General features: G+C 42.5%; 1 protein-coding gene across 3 annotated transcripts in view; it reads right to left on the bottom strand.

Moving 5' to 3' along the window:
- The window catches only part of LOC105498187 (CD244 molecule), a 33,544-nt gene extending 17,739 nt beyond the window's left edge, over positions 1-15,805 (bottom strand). Inside the window, exon 1 of one of the 3 annotated variants that reach the window (XM_011770106.2) lies at positions 15,547-15,805. In XM_011770106.2, coding sequence (XP_011768408.2) covers positions 15,547-15,607 — 61 coding nt within the window. In that variant the 5' untranslated portion in view covers positions 15,608-15,805. Of the gene's footprint in view, positions 1-12,812; positions 13,082-13,780; positions 14,126-15,546 lie in introns of those variants that run through there. The other 2 variants (XM_024798084.2, XM_071082503.1) reach the window with 2 other exon arrangements.
- Positions 15,806-16,946: the final 1,141 nt, after the last annotated feature.

Here is a 16,946-nt window from a genome sequence, read left to right as displayed (position 1 = left end):
CAATCATAGTTGCAGAGTTTTATTACATTGTCTCTCTAACTGATATAAGAAGAAAACAAAAAAAAATAAGGCTATAAGAATTTGAAGATCATTAAACCAATATATATTAATTATATATAAAACAATTATCCTAACAATTGCAGAATACACATTCTTTTCAAGTGCACATGCAATATTTACCAAAGTATTTTTGTAATTTTATTTTATTTTATTATTATACTTTATGTTCTAGGGTACATGTGCACAACGTGCAGGTTTGTTACATATGTATACATGTGCCATGTTGGTGTGCTGTACCCATTAACTCGTCATTTACATTAGGTATATCTCCTAATGCTATCCCTCCCCACTCCCCCCACCCCACAACAGGCCCCGGTGTGTGATGTTCCCCTTCCTGTGTCCAAGTGTTCTCATTGTTCAATTCCCACCTATGAGTGAGAACATGCCATGTTTGGTTTTCTGTTCTTGCAATAGTTTGTTGAGAATGATGGTTTCCAGCATCATCCATGTCCCTACAAAGGACATGAACTCATCCTTTTTTATGACTGCATAGTATTCCATGGTGTATATGTGCCACATTTTCTAAATCTAGTCTGTCATTGATGGACTTTTGGGTTGATTCCAAGTCTTTGCTATTGTGAATAGTGCGGCAATAAACATACATGTGCATGTGTCTTTATAGCAGCATGATTTATAATCCTTTGGATATATACCCAGTAATGGGATGGCTGGGTCAAATGGTATTTCTAGTTCTAGATCCTTGAGGAATCGCCACACTGTTTTCCACAGTGGTTGAGCTAGTTTACAGTCCCACCAACAGTGTAAAAGTGTTCCTATTTCTCCACATCCTCTCCTGCACCTGTTGTTTCCTGACTTTTTAATGATTGCCATTCTAACTGGTGTGAGATGGTATCTCATTGTGGTTTTGATTTGCATTTCTCTGATGACCAGTGATGATGAGCATTTTTTATGTGTCTGTTGGCTGCATAAATGTTTTCTTTTGAGAAGTGTCTGTTCATATCCTTTGCCCACTTTTTGATGGCATTATTTTTTCTCTTGTAAATTTGTTTGAGTTCTTTGTAGGTTCTGGCAATTAGCCCTTTGTCAGATGAGTATATTGCAAAAGTTTTCTCCCATTCTGTAGGTTGCCTGTTCACTCTGATGGTAGTTTCTTTTGCTGTGCAGAAGCTCTTTAGTTTAATTAGATCCCATTTGTCAATTTTGGCTTTTGTTGTCATTGCTTTTGGTGTTTCAGACATGAAGTCCTTGTCCGTGCCTATGTCCTGAATGGTATTGCCTAGGCTTTCTTCTAGGGTTTTTATGGTTTTAGGTCTAAAATTTAAGTCTCTAATCCACATTGAATTAATTTTTGTATAAGGAGTAAGGAAGGGATCCAGTTTCAGCTTTCTACTTATTGCTAGCCAGTTTTCCCAGCACCATTTATTAAACAGGGAATCCTTTCCTTATTTCTTGTTTTTGTCAGGTTTCTCAAAGATCAGATGGTTGTAGATGTGTGGTATTATTTCTGAGGGCTCTGTTCTGTTCCATTGCTCTATATCTCTGTTTTGGTACCAGTACCATGCTGTTTTGAGTACTGTAGCCTTGTAGTATAGTTTGAAGTCAGGTAGCATGAGCCTCCAGCTTTGTTCTTTTGACTTAGGATTGTCTTGGCAATGTGGGCTTTTTTTTTTTGGTTCCATATGAACTTTAAAGTAGTTTTTTCCAATCCTGTGAAGAAAGTCTTTGGTAGCTTGATGGGGATGGCATGGAATCTATAAATTACCTTGGGCAGTATGGCCATTTTCACGATATTGATTCTTCCTATCCATGAGCATGGAATGTTCTTCCATTTGTTTGTGTCCTCTTTTATTTCATTGAGCAGTGGCTTATAGTTCTCCTTGAAGAGGTCCTTCACATCCCTTGTAAGTTGGACTCCTAGTTATTTTATTCTCTTTGAAGCAATTGTGAATGGGAGTTCACTCATGATTTGGCTCTCTGTTTGTCTGTTATTGGTGTATAGGAATGCTTGTGATTTTTGCAGATTGATGTTGTATCCTGAGACTTTGCTGAAGTTGCTTATCAGCTTAAGGAGATTTGGGGCTGAGATGATGGGGTTTTCTAAATATACAATCACGTCATCTGTAAAGAGGGACAATTTGACTTCCTCTCTTCCTAATTGAATACCCTTTATTTCTTTCTCTTGCCTGATTGCCCTGGCCAGAACTTCCAACACTATGTTGAATAGGAGTGATGAGAGGAGTGCATCCCTGTCTTGTGCCAGTTTTCAAAGGGAATGCTTCCAGTTTTTGCCCCATTCAGTATGATATTGCCTGTGGGTTTGACATAAATAGCTCTTATTATTTTGAGATACGTTCCATCAATACCAAATTTATTGAGAGTTTTTAGCATGAAAGGCTGTTGAATTTTGTCAAAGGCCTTTTCTGCATCTGTTGAGATAATCATGTGGTTTTTTGTCTTTGGTTCTGTTTATATGCTGGATTATGCTTATTGATTTGCGTATGTTGAACCAGCTTTGCATCCCAGGGATGAAGCCCACTTGATCATGGTGGATAAGCTTTTTGATGTGCTGCTGGATTCGGTTTGCCAGTATTTTATTGAGGATTTTTGCATTGATGTTCATCAGGGATATTGGTCTAAAATTCTCTTTTTTTCTTGTGTTTCTGCCAGACTTTGGTATCAGGATGATGTCGGCCTCATAAAATGACTTAGGGAGGATTTCCTCTTTTTCAAACTCAATCAAAACTGCTCAACTACATGGAAACTGAACAACCTGCTCCTGAATGACTACTGGGTACATAACGAAATGAAGGAAGAAATAAAGATGTTCTTTGAAACCAATGAGAACAAAGTTACCAAAGTATTATCATGTGCTATGCATTAAAACAAGTGTCAACAAAGTTCAAAGTATTGAAATCATATGAATTATGAGTAGAATTAAATAAAAAATCAATAACAAAAATAAGTGGAAAATCTCTGAATGTTTAAAACATAAGCTACATATTTCTAAAAACCCATGAGTCAAAGAATAAATGAAATGAAATTTGGAGAAAAATTTAGAGCTAAGTGATAATGAGTATCAAATGTGCAATATAGCTAAAGCACTGTTTAGAGGGAAATTTATAGCTTTAAATTTGTATGTTAGAAAAAAAAGAATGTTTGCAAGTCAATAATGCAAGATTCAATCTCAAGAGACCAAAAAGAAAAAGAAATAGTAATCCAAATAATGATGATGATGATGATAACCCAATGAAAGGAGAAAGGAGAAAATAAAGGTAAGAGCTAACCTCAATAAAATAAAAAGCAAATGTACAATAGAGAAAATTAGCAAAGTCAAAAGTAAGTTCATTAAATAAAAGTGTTAAAATGTATATATCTGGTGCTTTGGAGGTGCCAACACCACCTAGAGTCTCTTGCTATCAGCCATAGTTAACCCCACCGTGTTCGTTAATATAGCCGTTGACTATGAACCCTTGGACTGTGTCTCCTTGGAGCTGTTTGCAGATAAAATTCCAAAGATAGCAGCAAATGTTTGTGTTCTGAGCGCTGGAGAGAAATGATGTGATTATAAGAGCTCCTGCTCTCACAGGATTATTGTAGAATTTATGTGCCAGGATGTTGACATCACACACCATAATGGCACTGGTGGCAAGTTCATCTATGGGATGAAATTTGATGATGAGAACTTCATCCTGAAGCATACCGGTCTTGGCATCTTCTACATGACAAATACTGGACCCAACACAAAGAGTTCCCAGTTTTTCATCTACATTGCAGAGACTGAATGGATGGATGGCAAGAGTGTGGTATTTGGCAAATTGAAAGGGGGCATGAATATTGTAGACACCATGGAGCCCTTTGGGTCCAGGAATGGCAAGGCCAGCAAGAAGATCACCATTGCTGAGTGTAGACAACTTTAATCTGATATGAATCAAAAGACCCTCATTCCAGAGAAGTTCCTGCCTCAGATTCTAGAGAAAGAAATGCTGCACAGAGAGACCAAGAAGAATCTGAACAGACAGGCCTTGCTGAGTTTCTCCACTCAGCCTATTAATATGAAATCATACCCTTTTTGTCCAGTCACATTTCTACAAGGTTGTCAGTCATGCCTATGAAATGAAGTCTCCATAAAAACCCAAGAGGACTGGGCTTGGAGAGCCTCCAGATAGCTGAACACGTGGAGATTCCTGGCAGGCGGTGTGCCCAGGGAAGGCATGGAAGCTCCATGTCCCTTCCCCCATACCTTGCCCTATGTCATGTCTTCATCTGTATTCTTTGTAATATCTCTTATAATAAATCAGCAAACATAAATGTTTCCCTGGTTTATGTGAGCCACACCAGCAAATTAATTGAACCCAAAGGAGTGGGTTATGGGAACCTCAAGTGGAAGCTGGTTGGTCAGAAGTTCTGGAGGCCTAGACTTACAACTGGTGTGGTGGAGGGGCGGTGTTGGGGACTGAGCCCCCAAACTCTGTGGTCCAACACTGTCTCCAGTTAGTGTGTGAACTGAATTGGAGAACACCCAGCTGGTGTCCACTGTAGAATCCATTATTCAGTTTGTTGTGAGGAGAAATCCACCTCCCTGCATTTGGTCACGGAAGTCTTCTATGTTGATGATTGTTGTTATTTTGATGTGGGAGCAGAGGAAAAATGTGGTTGGAGAGGTTTGTTCAAAACAACAAACATTCACATTTGTACCCATCTCTTTTTTTTTTTTATTTTACTTAAGTTCTGGGATACATGTGCAAAACGTGCAGGTTTGTTACATAGGTATACAGGTGCCATGGTGGTTTGCTGCACCTATCAACCCGTCATCTAGGTTTTAAGCCCCACGTGCATTAGGTATTTGTCCTAATGCTCTCTCTCCCCTTGGTCCTCACCCACTAACAGGACCTGGTGTGTGATATTCCCCTCCCTGTGCCTATGTGTTCTCATTGTTCAACTCCCACTTTGAGTGGGAACACGTGGTGTTTGGTTTTCTGTTCCTGTGTTAGTTTGCTGAGAATGATGGTTTCCAGCTTCATCCACGTCCCTGCAAACTCAGGAACAAAAAAAAGGATTCCATAATTACCTCTTTTAATCGACATTGTACTGGAGGTCATGGCTAGTTCAACAAAACAAGGAAAATGGCCAAAGGGAATAAAAATTAGAAATGTATATGTGAGGCTGGGTGTAGTGGTTGACGCCTGTAATCCCAGCACTTTGGGAGGCTCACCTGAGGTCAGGAGTTCGAGACCAGTCTGGCCAACTTAGTGAAACTCCGCCTCTACTAAAAACACAAAAATTAGGTGGGTGGGTGGCAGGCACCTGAAATCCCAGCTACTCAGGAGGCTGATGCAGGAGAATTGCTTGAATCTGGGAAGCAGAGGTTGCAGTGAGCCAAGATGGCACCATTGCACTCCAGCCTGGGCAACAAGAGCAAAACTCTGTCTCAAAAAAAAAAAAAGAAAGAAAAAAAGAAAAAAATGAATATGTGAAACTGTCATTATTCACAAACTATATACCTGTGTATATAGGAAACCCAGAGGAATATATGAAAATCTATTTGAGTGTAGAAGTCAGTTTGGCAAAATTGCTAGGTATAAGGTCAATATAGAAAAATCATTTTTATTTCTATATGTTAGTACAAACAGATAGAAAATGAAATTTTGAAAACAATACTAATTACAGCAGCACAAAAAAATTAAAATATATAGAAATAATTTCAACAAGCAATATTTAAGACCTATACACCTATTGCAACAAAAGATTTCTGAGAAAAAATTGAAGAGCTAAATAAGCGGAAGAATATAGCATGGTTTTATGGTAAGACTTAATATTGCTAAGATGTCAATTCTTCCTAAATTAATGTATAGATTCAATAGAATTCCAATAAAAATTATTGCAGATTATTTTTATAGAAATTAACAAGTTGATTCTAAAACTTATGTGAAAATGTAAAAGACATAGAATAGCCAAAGCAATCTTGAAGAAGAACAAAGCTAGGTTTTCATTACCTAATATCAACATGTATCGTAAAACTTCAGAAATTAAGATAGCATTCAGTATTGCAAGGATTGAAAAGTAGTTGATGGAATATAATAGTCTAGAAATAGACCCTGTATGTGGGAAAAGACACTAACTGTTTTTCCTCTGGTTTCACACCACAACAATCAACACAGAAGTGACCAATGTGTGGGGAGTTTTCCCACGCACCAAGCAAGCAATCAGTTCTTCAGTGGACATCAACTGGATGTCCTCTAACTCAGTTCAATTCTGACACTATCTACCTGTAGATATCTACCAGATGCCAATTGCAAGCTCCAGAATTGTTTTACCCGCGCTTCTGACCAACTGGTTATAAATTGGGTTTCCCGTTACTCCCTCCTTGGGTTCAATTAATTTGTTAGATGGCTCACAGAACTCAGGGAAACACTTACATTTACCGGATTATTACAAAGGGTACATACGAAGAGATGCATAGGGCATGGTGTAGGGGAAGGGAAACAAAGTTTCTGTGCCCTCCCAGGGTGTGCCACCCTCCAGGAACCTCCACATGTTTAGCTCTCTGAACCTCATTCTTTGGGTTTTTATGGGGGCCTCAATAAGTGGGAATGATTGACCACTGGCCATCAGTGATCAGCTTAACCTTCAGTCCCTCTCTTTTTCCTAGAGGTTGGGGATGGGCTCAGAGTCCACTATTCCAAACCTGCCTTGGTCTTTCTGGTGACCGGCCCCTATCCCGAAGCTACCTACAGGCTGCCAGCCATCAGTCACTTCATTAGCCTACAAAAACACATCACTTCGGAATTTCTAAAAGTTTTAGGAGTTGTATGTCAGGAAAGGAGGTTGAAAAACAAATATATATTTCACAATATCACACAAACCAACACATATTTGATGTTTTCAACAAATGGTGCTGGGTCCAATTGATACCTATAAGAAAAAAAAACCTTGATATCTCCCTCATATCATATACAAAAATTAATTTTAAATAAATCATAAATTTAAATATGAAAGCTAAACCTATAAAGCTTCTAGAAAAAAGCACAAGAGAATATCTTCTACATCATGAGATAGACAAATGTTTCCTTTTTTATTTTTACATTTTAATCTATTTTTGTGTTTATTTTGAGACCAGATTACAAGACTGGCTAATTTTTGCATTTTTGGTAGAGATGGGGTTTCACCATGTTGCCAAGGCTTGTCTTGAACTCCTGGGCTCAAGTTATCCACCCACCTTGGTCTCTCAAAGCGCTGAGATTACAGGCATGAGCCACTGCAGCCAGCCAACAAATGTTTCTTTAACAGGACAAAAAAAAAAAAAAAAAAACACTAACCATGAAAGAATATTGATAAATTGGACTTCACTAAAACTTAGAACTTCTGTTTGGTGAAAGACAACATTGAGAGAGTGAAAAAGCAAGCCACAGACTGGGAGAAAATGTTTGCAACACATAGATCTGAAAAAGGGCTCATATCCAGAATATATAAAGAATTCCATCCATAATAGACTGATGACAATAATCAATAATAGACTGCAAATCAATAATACACTGATGACAATAACCACAAAAAAAGCAACAGACTTGGGCAGGCATTTTACGAAAGAGAATATCCAATATCCAATAAGCATGCAAAAGGGTGCCCAACATCATTAGTTATCAGAGAACAATGAGATTACGCATTCCCACCAAAATAGCTAACATTTAAAGGTCTGAAGGTTGGGCGAAGCAGCTCAAGCCTGTAATCCCAGCACTTTGAGAGGCCGAGGCGGGTGGATCGCTTGAGGCCAGAAGTTGGAGGCCAGCCTGGCCAACATGGTGAAACCCCATCTCAAAAAAAAAAAAAAAATTAGCTGGGCGTGGCAGTGCACACCTGTAATCCCAGCTACTTGGGAGGCTGAGGCAAAAGAATCACTTAAATCTGAGAGGTAGAGGTTGCAGTGAGCCAAGATCACACCATAGAACCCCAGCCTAGGCAACAAGAGTGAAACTCTGTCTCAAAAAAAAAGAAAATCTGATGTTTATATCCACTAAAAATATGTACAAGAGTGTTAATAATGGCTTCAGTCAAATAATTCAAAATGAGAAAAAATCCAAATGTCTATCACAATTGGATGAGCAAATAAATCATGTTATAGTCTTACGGAATATTACACAGCAATGAAAAAGAAAAGCTATTTTCCTGGCAATAATGTGGATGGATCTCACCACAATGATGAGTATTAAGGAAGCCAGACTCCAAAGAGTACATAGTGAATTATTTCATTGATGTAAAGTTTAAAATCAGGAAAAACTAATCTATGGTGAGGGAGGTTAGAATGTGGTTACCCTTGCGGGAGGGCGGTTATCAACTTGAAGGAGCAAAAAGGAACAACTGGGTGCTAGAAATGTGTTACATCTTGATGTGGGTAGTGTGAATATGTACTTAAGCATATAAAAGTTCATGAACTTGTTGATTTAAACTTTGTGCAGACAGCTGTGAGTTATACCTCGATTAAAAAAAACAGAAAAGGAGTAATGACTACCTCTCACTGCACTGTTCTGACCATTAAACTAAGATGTACTTTGATAAAAGCAAAGTATGACCTGCCATTGTGGAAACATTACCATAGCAAGTGAATTTGTAGATTTCCTCACTCATCTCAGCTAAACCCAACTCTTAGCTAAATATCAGAAAAGCCTGGGAGGCAGGGGTTGCAGTGAGCCATGACTACACCACTGCACTCCAGCCTGGGTGACAGAGAAAGACCCTGTCTCGAAAAAAAAAAAAAAAAAAAAACAATGAAAAAGAAAGATAGACCTAAAACAGCCAACTGAAATGCAATATGGAATGTGCTATGGATGTGTGCCCAGGATGTAAGGCAAGCATAAGAAAAGCATGTTTTCCGCTGTCCGGCAGAATTAGGAGTGGCTGCCCGGAGGAGGTGGGTGGGAGCTGCCATTGAAAGAAAAAGCCAAAGCCTGCCTGGTGGATGCAGAAAGGAACAGGGAAGGGGGTTATTGTGGACACAGCAGTAGCATGTTTAGGGGAACACACAAGCCGTGTGTGGCTTATGGGTCTGGTAAAGACAGAGCAGGTTTGGAGAGTGAGGTGATGGAACATGAGTTTAATTTTCAGGTGTTTTGTGGTGGTTTTATTTTATTTGTATCTTTTATAAAATTGTGAGAGGTAGCACAAATATTAAAAGGTACTTAAATATAAAGGTACTGTATAATGAATAATAACGTAAACTCCCATATAATCCACCAGTAGATCAGAATGTAGAGTACTACGTAGAAGAAGGTTGTGCTCTGCTATTATAAAACTGAATAGGAATCACACAGGAAAATGGTTAAGTTACTGCCTAGACTTCTTTTTTGTTTGTTTGTTTGTTTGTTTGTTTGTTTGTTTTTAGACGGAGTCTCTCTCTGTCACCCAGACTGGAGTGCAGTGGCGCAATCTCGGCTCAATGCAACCTCTGCCTCCCTCGTTCAAGTGATCCTCCTGTCTCAGCTTCATGAGTAACTGGTACTACAGGTACCTGCCACCAGCCCCAACTAATTTTTTTTTTTTTTTTTTTTAAGTAGAGACAGGGTTTTGTTGTATTGGCCAGGCTGGTGTTGAACTCCTGACCTCAAGTAATCCACCCTCCTCAGCCTCCCAAAGTGCTGGCGTGAGCCACCACTCCCAGCCATAGACTTCTAAATACTTAAAGAACAAAGTGTGTGATCTACAGTCCTCATGCTACACTGCCTTTGGGGTTTTTTTAAAAATTATGCCATTATATTTTATTTTTATGTAATATGATATTAGTTTATACACTTAAGACTGGTTTGTCTGCAGATAAAAAGGAGCTAGAGAGAACACCAGGTGTTGTTTTGATTTGTTGGTTTGATTTTTTAACTGGAAGGAAAATACTAAAGGTAGAAAGCCCGCAGAAAAGGAGCAGCTGAAGAAAGATCAAGGATGTCTTCATGGACAGCAGGTCCCAGATGACTTCTGAAAGAAGCTCTGGTGCCCTGAGCACATAGGAAAGTATGTTCAAGGACAGGGCAAGAGCACTCTTGCCCTCAGCAGAGGCAAATGTGGTCATTTACAGGAGTAGATGAAGTACATTGACACTGGAGAATTGCTGGCAAGGCTGGCAGAATCCCTAACTTGTGCTTCAGTTTTCTTAAAGAAGGAGGTTGTTGGTTTGTGGAGGCTGGGATAGTGGAACAGGGTCTTGAAGAGATGACGAAGGTGTGGAATTCTCCCACCTTTTGGGGAACAGGAGAAGCTATGGGCCAGAAATGAGGATTCCCAGGACACTGAGAGTCCAGCTGGGGTTGGAGATTATGAATCTGTAGCCGCTCTTTGTTGCTGAATTTTCTCCTGTAGCCCCCAACAGTCCAGTGTGGGAAGAAGGAAGACGGTTGGAATGAGTTTCCATGGACGGCCTGGAAGGGGTGGTGCCGGAGCAGGGGTGCAGAGCAGATACGGTGAAAAGGCAAGTAGACAAGTCATTATGTCCAGGGTATTGTGACTGATACAAAAAGACCTCAGTTTCTGTCCCAGGGGTGTACACACACCAGACAGGGGAGACGAAATGCTAGTATGAAAACATAACTTCAACACAAGTTCTCACACATTTAGTGAGGCATAGAGGAGGACGCTACAAGTGAAAATTGTTTAGAGGAAAGAGGTCACAGTCCAGGAAGGCCCCGGGCCCCTGCCACTGCTGTTGCTACTGCTCGGCGGCTTTGGGGGCCTCTTTCCGGTGGTTAAGAACGGATGAGGTGAACTAGTAACTCTGAAAGGGAGGGTAGAGGGCAGATGGTTAACTCCACTGCAGCCTCAGGAAGAACAGAGGATGGTCAAGGACAGAAGTACGGAGGATGGTGAAGGAGACAATCTGATCCAGCAGCAGTGAGTCTCGTTCAGCCCTGAGCCCATGTGCAGAGCTCTGAGTCAGCTCAGCTTCCTCCAACCCTGACTTGCCAGTCGGAGGAAAGTGTGGGGCCTGAGCACCTGGGAGAAGGAGCACGGAAGGGTCTCAGAGCAAGCAGAACTTCCACCAGTCAACAAATAGATGTTAAGGCTTTCTCAGCTAGGGCTTGTGCTACCAAGCTTGGGGTGAAGGCATCAAAAGATGTACCTGCTAGGGACTGAGCAAATAGAGCCCAGTGAGATTCCAAAAGTACTGGGGCAATCCAGCTTTAGTCAGGGCAAAATCATAAGATAGATAAAGTATCCTACAGGGCCCACATCCCATTTCTTTCTTCCTCTCTATTTAGCTTCATACTGACCATATTAACTCCCCTCGTCAGGTAATACAACCTGCTTACCTCTGTCAAAACTCACCTAGCCCAAGTCCCACTCTGCATTAGTTAACCAAATCATCTCATATGTCATACTCTTTCTCCATGATAACAAGTGCATCTGCCTTTCCTGTTTCCCATCCAAACCCCATGCATCCCTGGCTTTTCTGAGCTCTTTCCTCTGCTTCAATTGTCCTCCTTTGTACCTACCTCCTAAACTCTTATTTATTCTTCAAGGCCAGTTCCCCAGTGTTCCTACCTAGAAGGAATCTTCATCTTCTTAGCTCCTTTTTTATTCTAAAGGTATCTTGCCTGTTAATGACATGTAGCATTTCCATCTTCCCTTATAGTTGTAATTATACATACCTATTTTCCTCTGTCTGAAAGATTCTTAAGGGTAGAATAGACATCTGTTTCATCTTTGTTTCCCCCACAAAACCTTGCATAGTTCTTGGACCATAATAAGGGCTGGGGAAAAAGTATATGAATAAGACCTCAAAAGCACAGGTAACAAAAGCAAAATAATCAAATGGTATTATAGCAAACTAAAAAAAATCGTGTACAGTAAAGGAAACAATCCACAGAGTGAAAAAGCAACCTATAGAATAGAAAAAAAAAATTGCAAACTATGAATCCTACAGGCAACTAATATCCAGAATAGACAAGAAATTCAAACATCACAACGGCAAAATGAACAACCCAAGCAAGGGCTTCATGAATTCATTTAAATTAATTAATTCAACAATGCATCTCACATAACTCCTAAAAATGACTCCATTGTCAGAATTTCACGCAGGATACCAGAGAAATCACAGAGCTGTAATTCCCTTGCCTTTGGCCTTTTGCCAAGCTCCACATTCCCGCAATTTCATTTTCCATCTGCAGACCTTCAGAACCAAAAGCCAGTGGCCCTGAAGCAGCATGGAACTCTCATGCACTATTTCGTCCAACCACTTTGGAAAACAGTTTGACAGCATCTGCTAGAGTTACGTACACATACCCCATGATTCTGCCCCTCTGTCTGAAAGAGGGGCAGAATAGGCCTGGGCCCTAAAGTTCATTTTGGACCCTAAATTCAGGTTTCAGTTGTCCATTCTGAGGAATGGACATTTACTTGTAAGCTCGCCCCATTCCCTGTAGGAACCTCAGTGTGTGCTAACCTGGCAGACCTCCCGAACATCAGCAGCCAGAGCAGCATGAAGGGGTGTGCACCCTGCCTGGTCTGACTGGTTGGGGTTGGCTCCAGCCTCAAGGAGGCAGCAGGCAGCAGTTGGCTGGGAGAATCAGGTTCAAGACCACCCTGGGCAACATGGGGAAACCCTGTCTCTACAAAAAAAAAAAAAAAATAGCCAGGCATGGTGGCTCAAACCTGTAGTTCCAGCTACTAGGGAGGCTGAGGTGGGAGGATGGCTTGAGCCTGAGAGGTTGAGGCTACAGTGAGCCATGAGCATGCCACTGCATTCCAGTCTGGGCGACAGAACAAGATCTTCTCTTAAAAAATAATAATAGGCTGTACACAGTGGCACACACCTGGAATCCCAGCACTTTGAGAGGCAGAGGTAGACAGATCACTTGAGGTCAGGAGTTTAAGACCAGCCTGGCCAACATGGTGAAACACTGTCTCCACTAAAAATACAAAAATTAGCCAGGCATGGTGGCATGGACCTGTAGTCCCAGCTACTCAGGAGGCTGAGGCAGGAGAATCACTTGAACCTGGGGAGGCAGAAGTTGCAGTGAGCCGAGTGGTTGCAGTGGTTCAGCAAAAATTATTATACATTTATGCACACATATACATACGGCGAGGACCACTGTACTCCAGCCTGGGCAACAGAGCGAGACTTCATCTCTAAAAAATAATAATAATGATGATATAAAATAAATAAAAATGCATATGATAACCTGAATCATATGAGGGAACATCAGACAAACCCAGATTAAGGAACCCTCCACAAAACAACTGGCTTGTCCTCTTCAAGAATGCAATATCATGAACGATGAAGAAAGGCTAAAGTATGGTCATAAACTGAACATGAGAAACATAAAAACTGAATGTAATACATGATCTTGATTGCATCTTGGGTCAGCCAAAAATAAACAACTAAAGCATATTCTTGGGACAATTGGTAATATGTGAATATGGACAGCATATTTGATGGTATTAATGTGAAATTTACTAAATTTGATAATTGTGCTGTACTAACATGAGAATGTCTTTGTTCATAGGATATAAGTGCTAAAATATTTAGGAGTAAAGGGACATAATGTCACAGCTTGTTCTCAAGTGGTTCAGCAAAAATTATTATACATTTATACACACATATACATACAGCTAGAGAAAGAGAAATAAAGTAAATACGATAAAATATTAACTGGTGAATCTAGATGAAAGAAATTCAAGAACCCTTTGACCTATTCTTGCAACTTCCCTGGAACTTCACAATTATTTCAAACTAAAAAGTTTAAAAATTACATAAACAGAGCAGCTTCAGTCAACTTACGCCAGGCCAGCCCCACAGACCCAGGTTGGAGAAGGAAGCAGCTCAGGAAGACCCAAGTCCATCCCTCCCTGTGCCTAACGAGTCACTCACCAGCATCACCCTGCAAGGGCCAGCATAGCCAAGCCCAGCTATGGCGCTGAAACCCTGGGAATGGGAGTGGAGGGAGCATCACCCTCTGTCACACAGGCTCATGACCTCAGGGTCATAACCTCAGCTTCTCTGTTACTCTCATCCCCATAGCCAGGCACCAATCCCATCAGTCCTCCTTCAGCTGTCTGAGCTGCTTTCAAGGCGCCTTAGACCAGGTTCCAGCCTAGCTCTCCTGACCAGAATCCTGGGTCACTGGGCCTCCCAACCCACCCACAAGAGCCACAGGCTCCACACCTCCCTCCCTGCTCCCTGTTCCTCATCATACTCTGCCCTAGGCTGCCTGCATCCTTACAAATGTTGAGTCCACCTGAGCTTTGACTGTGTCTTCCTGAAGGACACAAGAATGCTCAGGGACTCAGTAACTGAATTGAGTACCTGGGCATGGGACTTTATTGCATATGGGGCTTCTACCCAGCCCTGAACCCACGCAACACTATGCCTCAGTTTCCCCTCTTTGTGCCCAGAGTGTACCCTCCTCTAACTCCACGCTCTCCACCCCTGTGAAGCCCCTGCAGAGTCACTGATCTAAAATGCAGAACCCTGGCGAGGCACAGTGGTTCACACCTGTAATCCCAGCACTTTGGTTGGGTGAGACCAAGGTGGGCAGGTCACCTGAGGTCAGAAGTTCAAGACCAGCCTGGCCAACAAGGTGAAACCTGGTCTCTAATAAAAATACAAAAATTAGCCAAGTGTGGTGGCACGCGTCTGTAATTTCAGCTATTCGGGAGGCTGAGGCATGAGAATCGCTTGGACCCAGGACGCAGAGGTTGCAGTGAGCCGAGATCACACCACTGCACTCCAGCCTGGGTGACAGAAGGAAACTCTGTCTTAAAAAATAAATAAATAAATAAAAATAATGAATGAAATAAATTAATTAAATTAAATTATATGTGGGATCCAGGTTTCAGAGCATCCTGGACCCCAGGACTGGAGAAAGAGGGGAGCAGCCCTCAACCGGGATCCCCGGGAGTAAATGTTAGATGGCTCCATGCCTAGCTGATAGCTTTAGGTTTGCTGTGGAGCTTCCTCATATTGTCTCCTTCTTCTGCCCCAGCCCAACATGTCCCTAATAATTTCCAGGCTCCTGTGGCATCTGGGTGGCTGAAGAAGCCAGGGAGATGAAGAACCAAGCCATCCAGGCTCTTCCTGGCTGCTGGCCTTGCCCTCCCCTCCTCGGGCTCAGTTTTCCTGCCTCAGGGGTCCATCCGTCTGTCTCTGAGCTCCAGAACCAACCACTTCCTTGGGACTGCTTCTCTTCTCTCATGCCACAATTGGAGAATGCAATTTTCTTCATCTTTACAGGCAGCTGGAAGGAGGCTTCTCTCTCCACGACATGGAAAGATAAATTGAAGCCAGTGGGAAGGAATCTCCTCACCCAAGACTTCCTGGATTGCTGGCAGCAGAGCCAGATGCCCCTCTCACAGACCCCCCGGTGCACTGCCAGCCTGTCCTGTCTGATTTAGACTGTCAGACCTGTCAGGAGCTGCTCGGAGTCAAGTTCCAGATGAATGTGTATGTGGCACAATCAGGGAGATATGGCTCTGATCTCCCTGAGGGGCACAGCTCCTAGTCCATCATGTGAGTCCCCCGCCCCACGCCAGGTAGGACCTCCTTACCTTTGCCCTGATACCCCTTGAGGAGTAGGAGGAGTGTGAAGGTGACCACTTGCTCCAACATTTCCACAGAACAGAGGGGCCAAGCCAGCCCCTCCACCCCCACCAGACGCTGTGCCACGCACTGGCTCAGCAGTCTCCAGTCAGCAAGAGGACGATGCGGAGCAGAACTGCCTTGCAGCCTGTCCAGCCACAGTTTCCTCAATTAGAGGCTCTTAACACCTGTTGTGAGCTGACAAGACCACTGAGAAAGCCCCAGCGCCTGGAGCTGGTCTGACAGTTCCCACAAGCCAAGCTGGTGAAGCTTACCTCAAGTGGGAGGGCGCTTGAAGTTCACAGTGACTCACAAAGCCAGTTTCAAAACTGCATCCCTTTCTCTGCTTCAGCCCAAGAAATGTTCCAATTCTCTGAATCCTATGTGGAGAGACCCACATGGGGGCCAAACAGCCAGTATCCTTGGCTGTTCCTTTCCAACAGACTTTGTGGAGGTGGAGTGGAGAGGGGCTGGAGAAGGAGTGGGCTGAGAAATAGGACCCTGGATACAGCGGCTAACAGTGTTGAAGGAGAGGAGGAGTAGCTGAGAGAACATAGGAAGAGACTTAAGGGCTGGAAGCACTAGAAAAATCTAACAAACCTGGGGATCCCATGCAAGTTGACACCAAAGTTTAAGCACATGTAAATTAAATTTGTTCCATAAGAATTTGTTTCACATGGGGCACGGTGGCTCACGCCTGTAATCCCAACACTTTGGGAGGCTGAGGCAGGCAGATCACTTGAGGTCAGGAGATCAAGACTAGCCTGGCCAACATGGTGGACCCCTGTCTCTACTAAAAATAAAGAAATTAGCCAGGCTGGGTGGCATGCACCTGTAATTCCAGTCACCTGGGAGACTGAGGCAGGAGAATCACTTGAGCCCAGGAGGTGGAGGTTGCAGTAAGCCGAGATCACGCCACTGCACTCCAGCCTAGGTGACAGAGCGAGACTTTGTCTCAAAAAAAAAAAAAAAAAAAAAAAGAATGTGTTTTGTTCCACATTTCCAATCTGTATGTCTAGATTCCCTCCCTTCCTCTTTTTCTACTTTTCCATAGTAGTCCTCTCTTCCCTCTTTTGCCTTCTCCCAGAAGTGACGTGGGCCTACTTTTGCTGCCTTCACATGCATGCTTGGATGCCACCCTCCAGGAAGGCCAGGCAGCTTTGGATCTGCTCAGGCCCCCATGGAGGGGTGGGGACAGTGGCATCCCCCATCCCCTGGAACACTGTGCTTCAAGGTCAGGCCCCAGGGTTAACACCTCTTTCTTACTTCCTTCTGCTTTCCCCTTAATAAATGCTTTCGGTTCCCTTCAAGTCCACTCTTCTCTTTTTCCATCCTTTGGTCCATTTCCGGCCATCCTGTCTGAACTGGG

This window comes from Macaca nemestrina, chromosome 1, assembly GCF_043159975.1.
Source record: "Macaca nemestrina isolate mMacNem1 chromosome 1, mMacNem.hap1, whole genome shotgun sequence".
In the NCBI taxonomy this organism is placed as follows: domain Eukaryota; kingdom Metazoa; phylum Chordata; class Mammalia; order Primates; family Cercopithecidae; genus Macaca; species Macaca nemestrina.
Note: the sequence above shows the minus strand (reverse complement) of the source record. Positions and strands in the feature narration are given on the sequence as shown.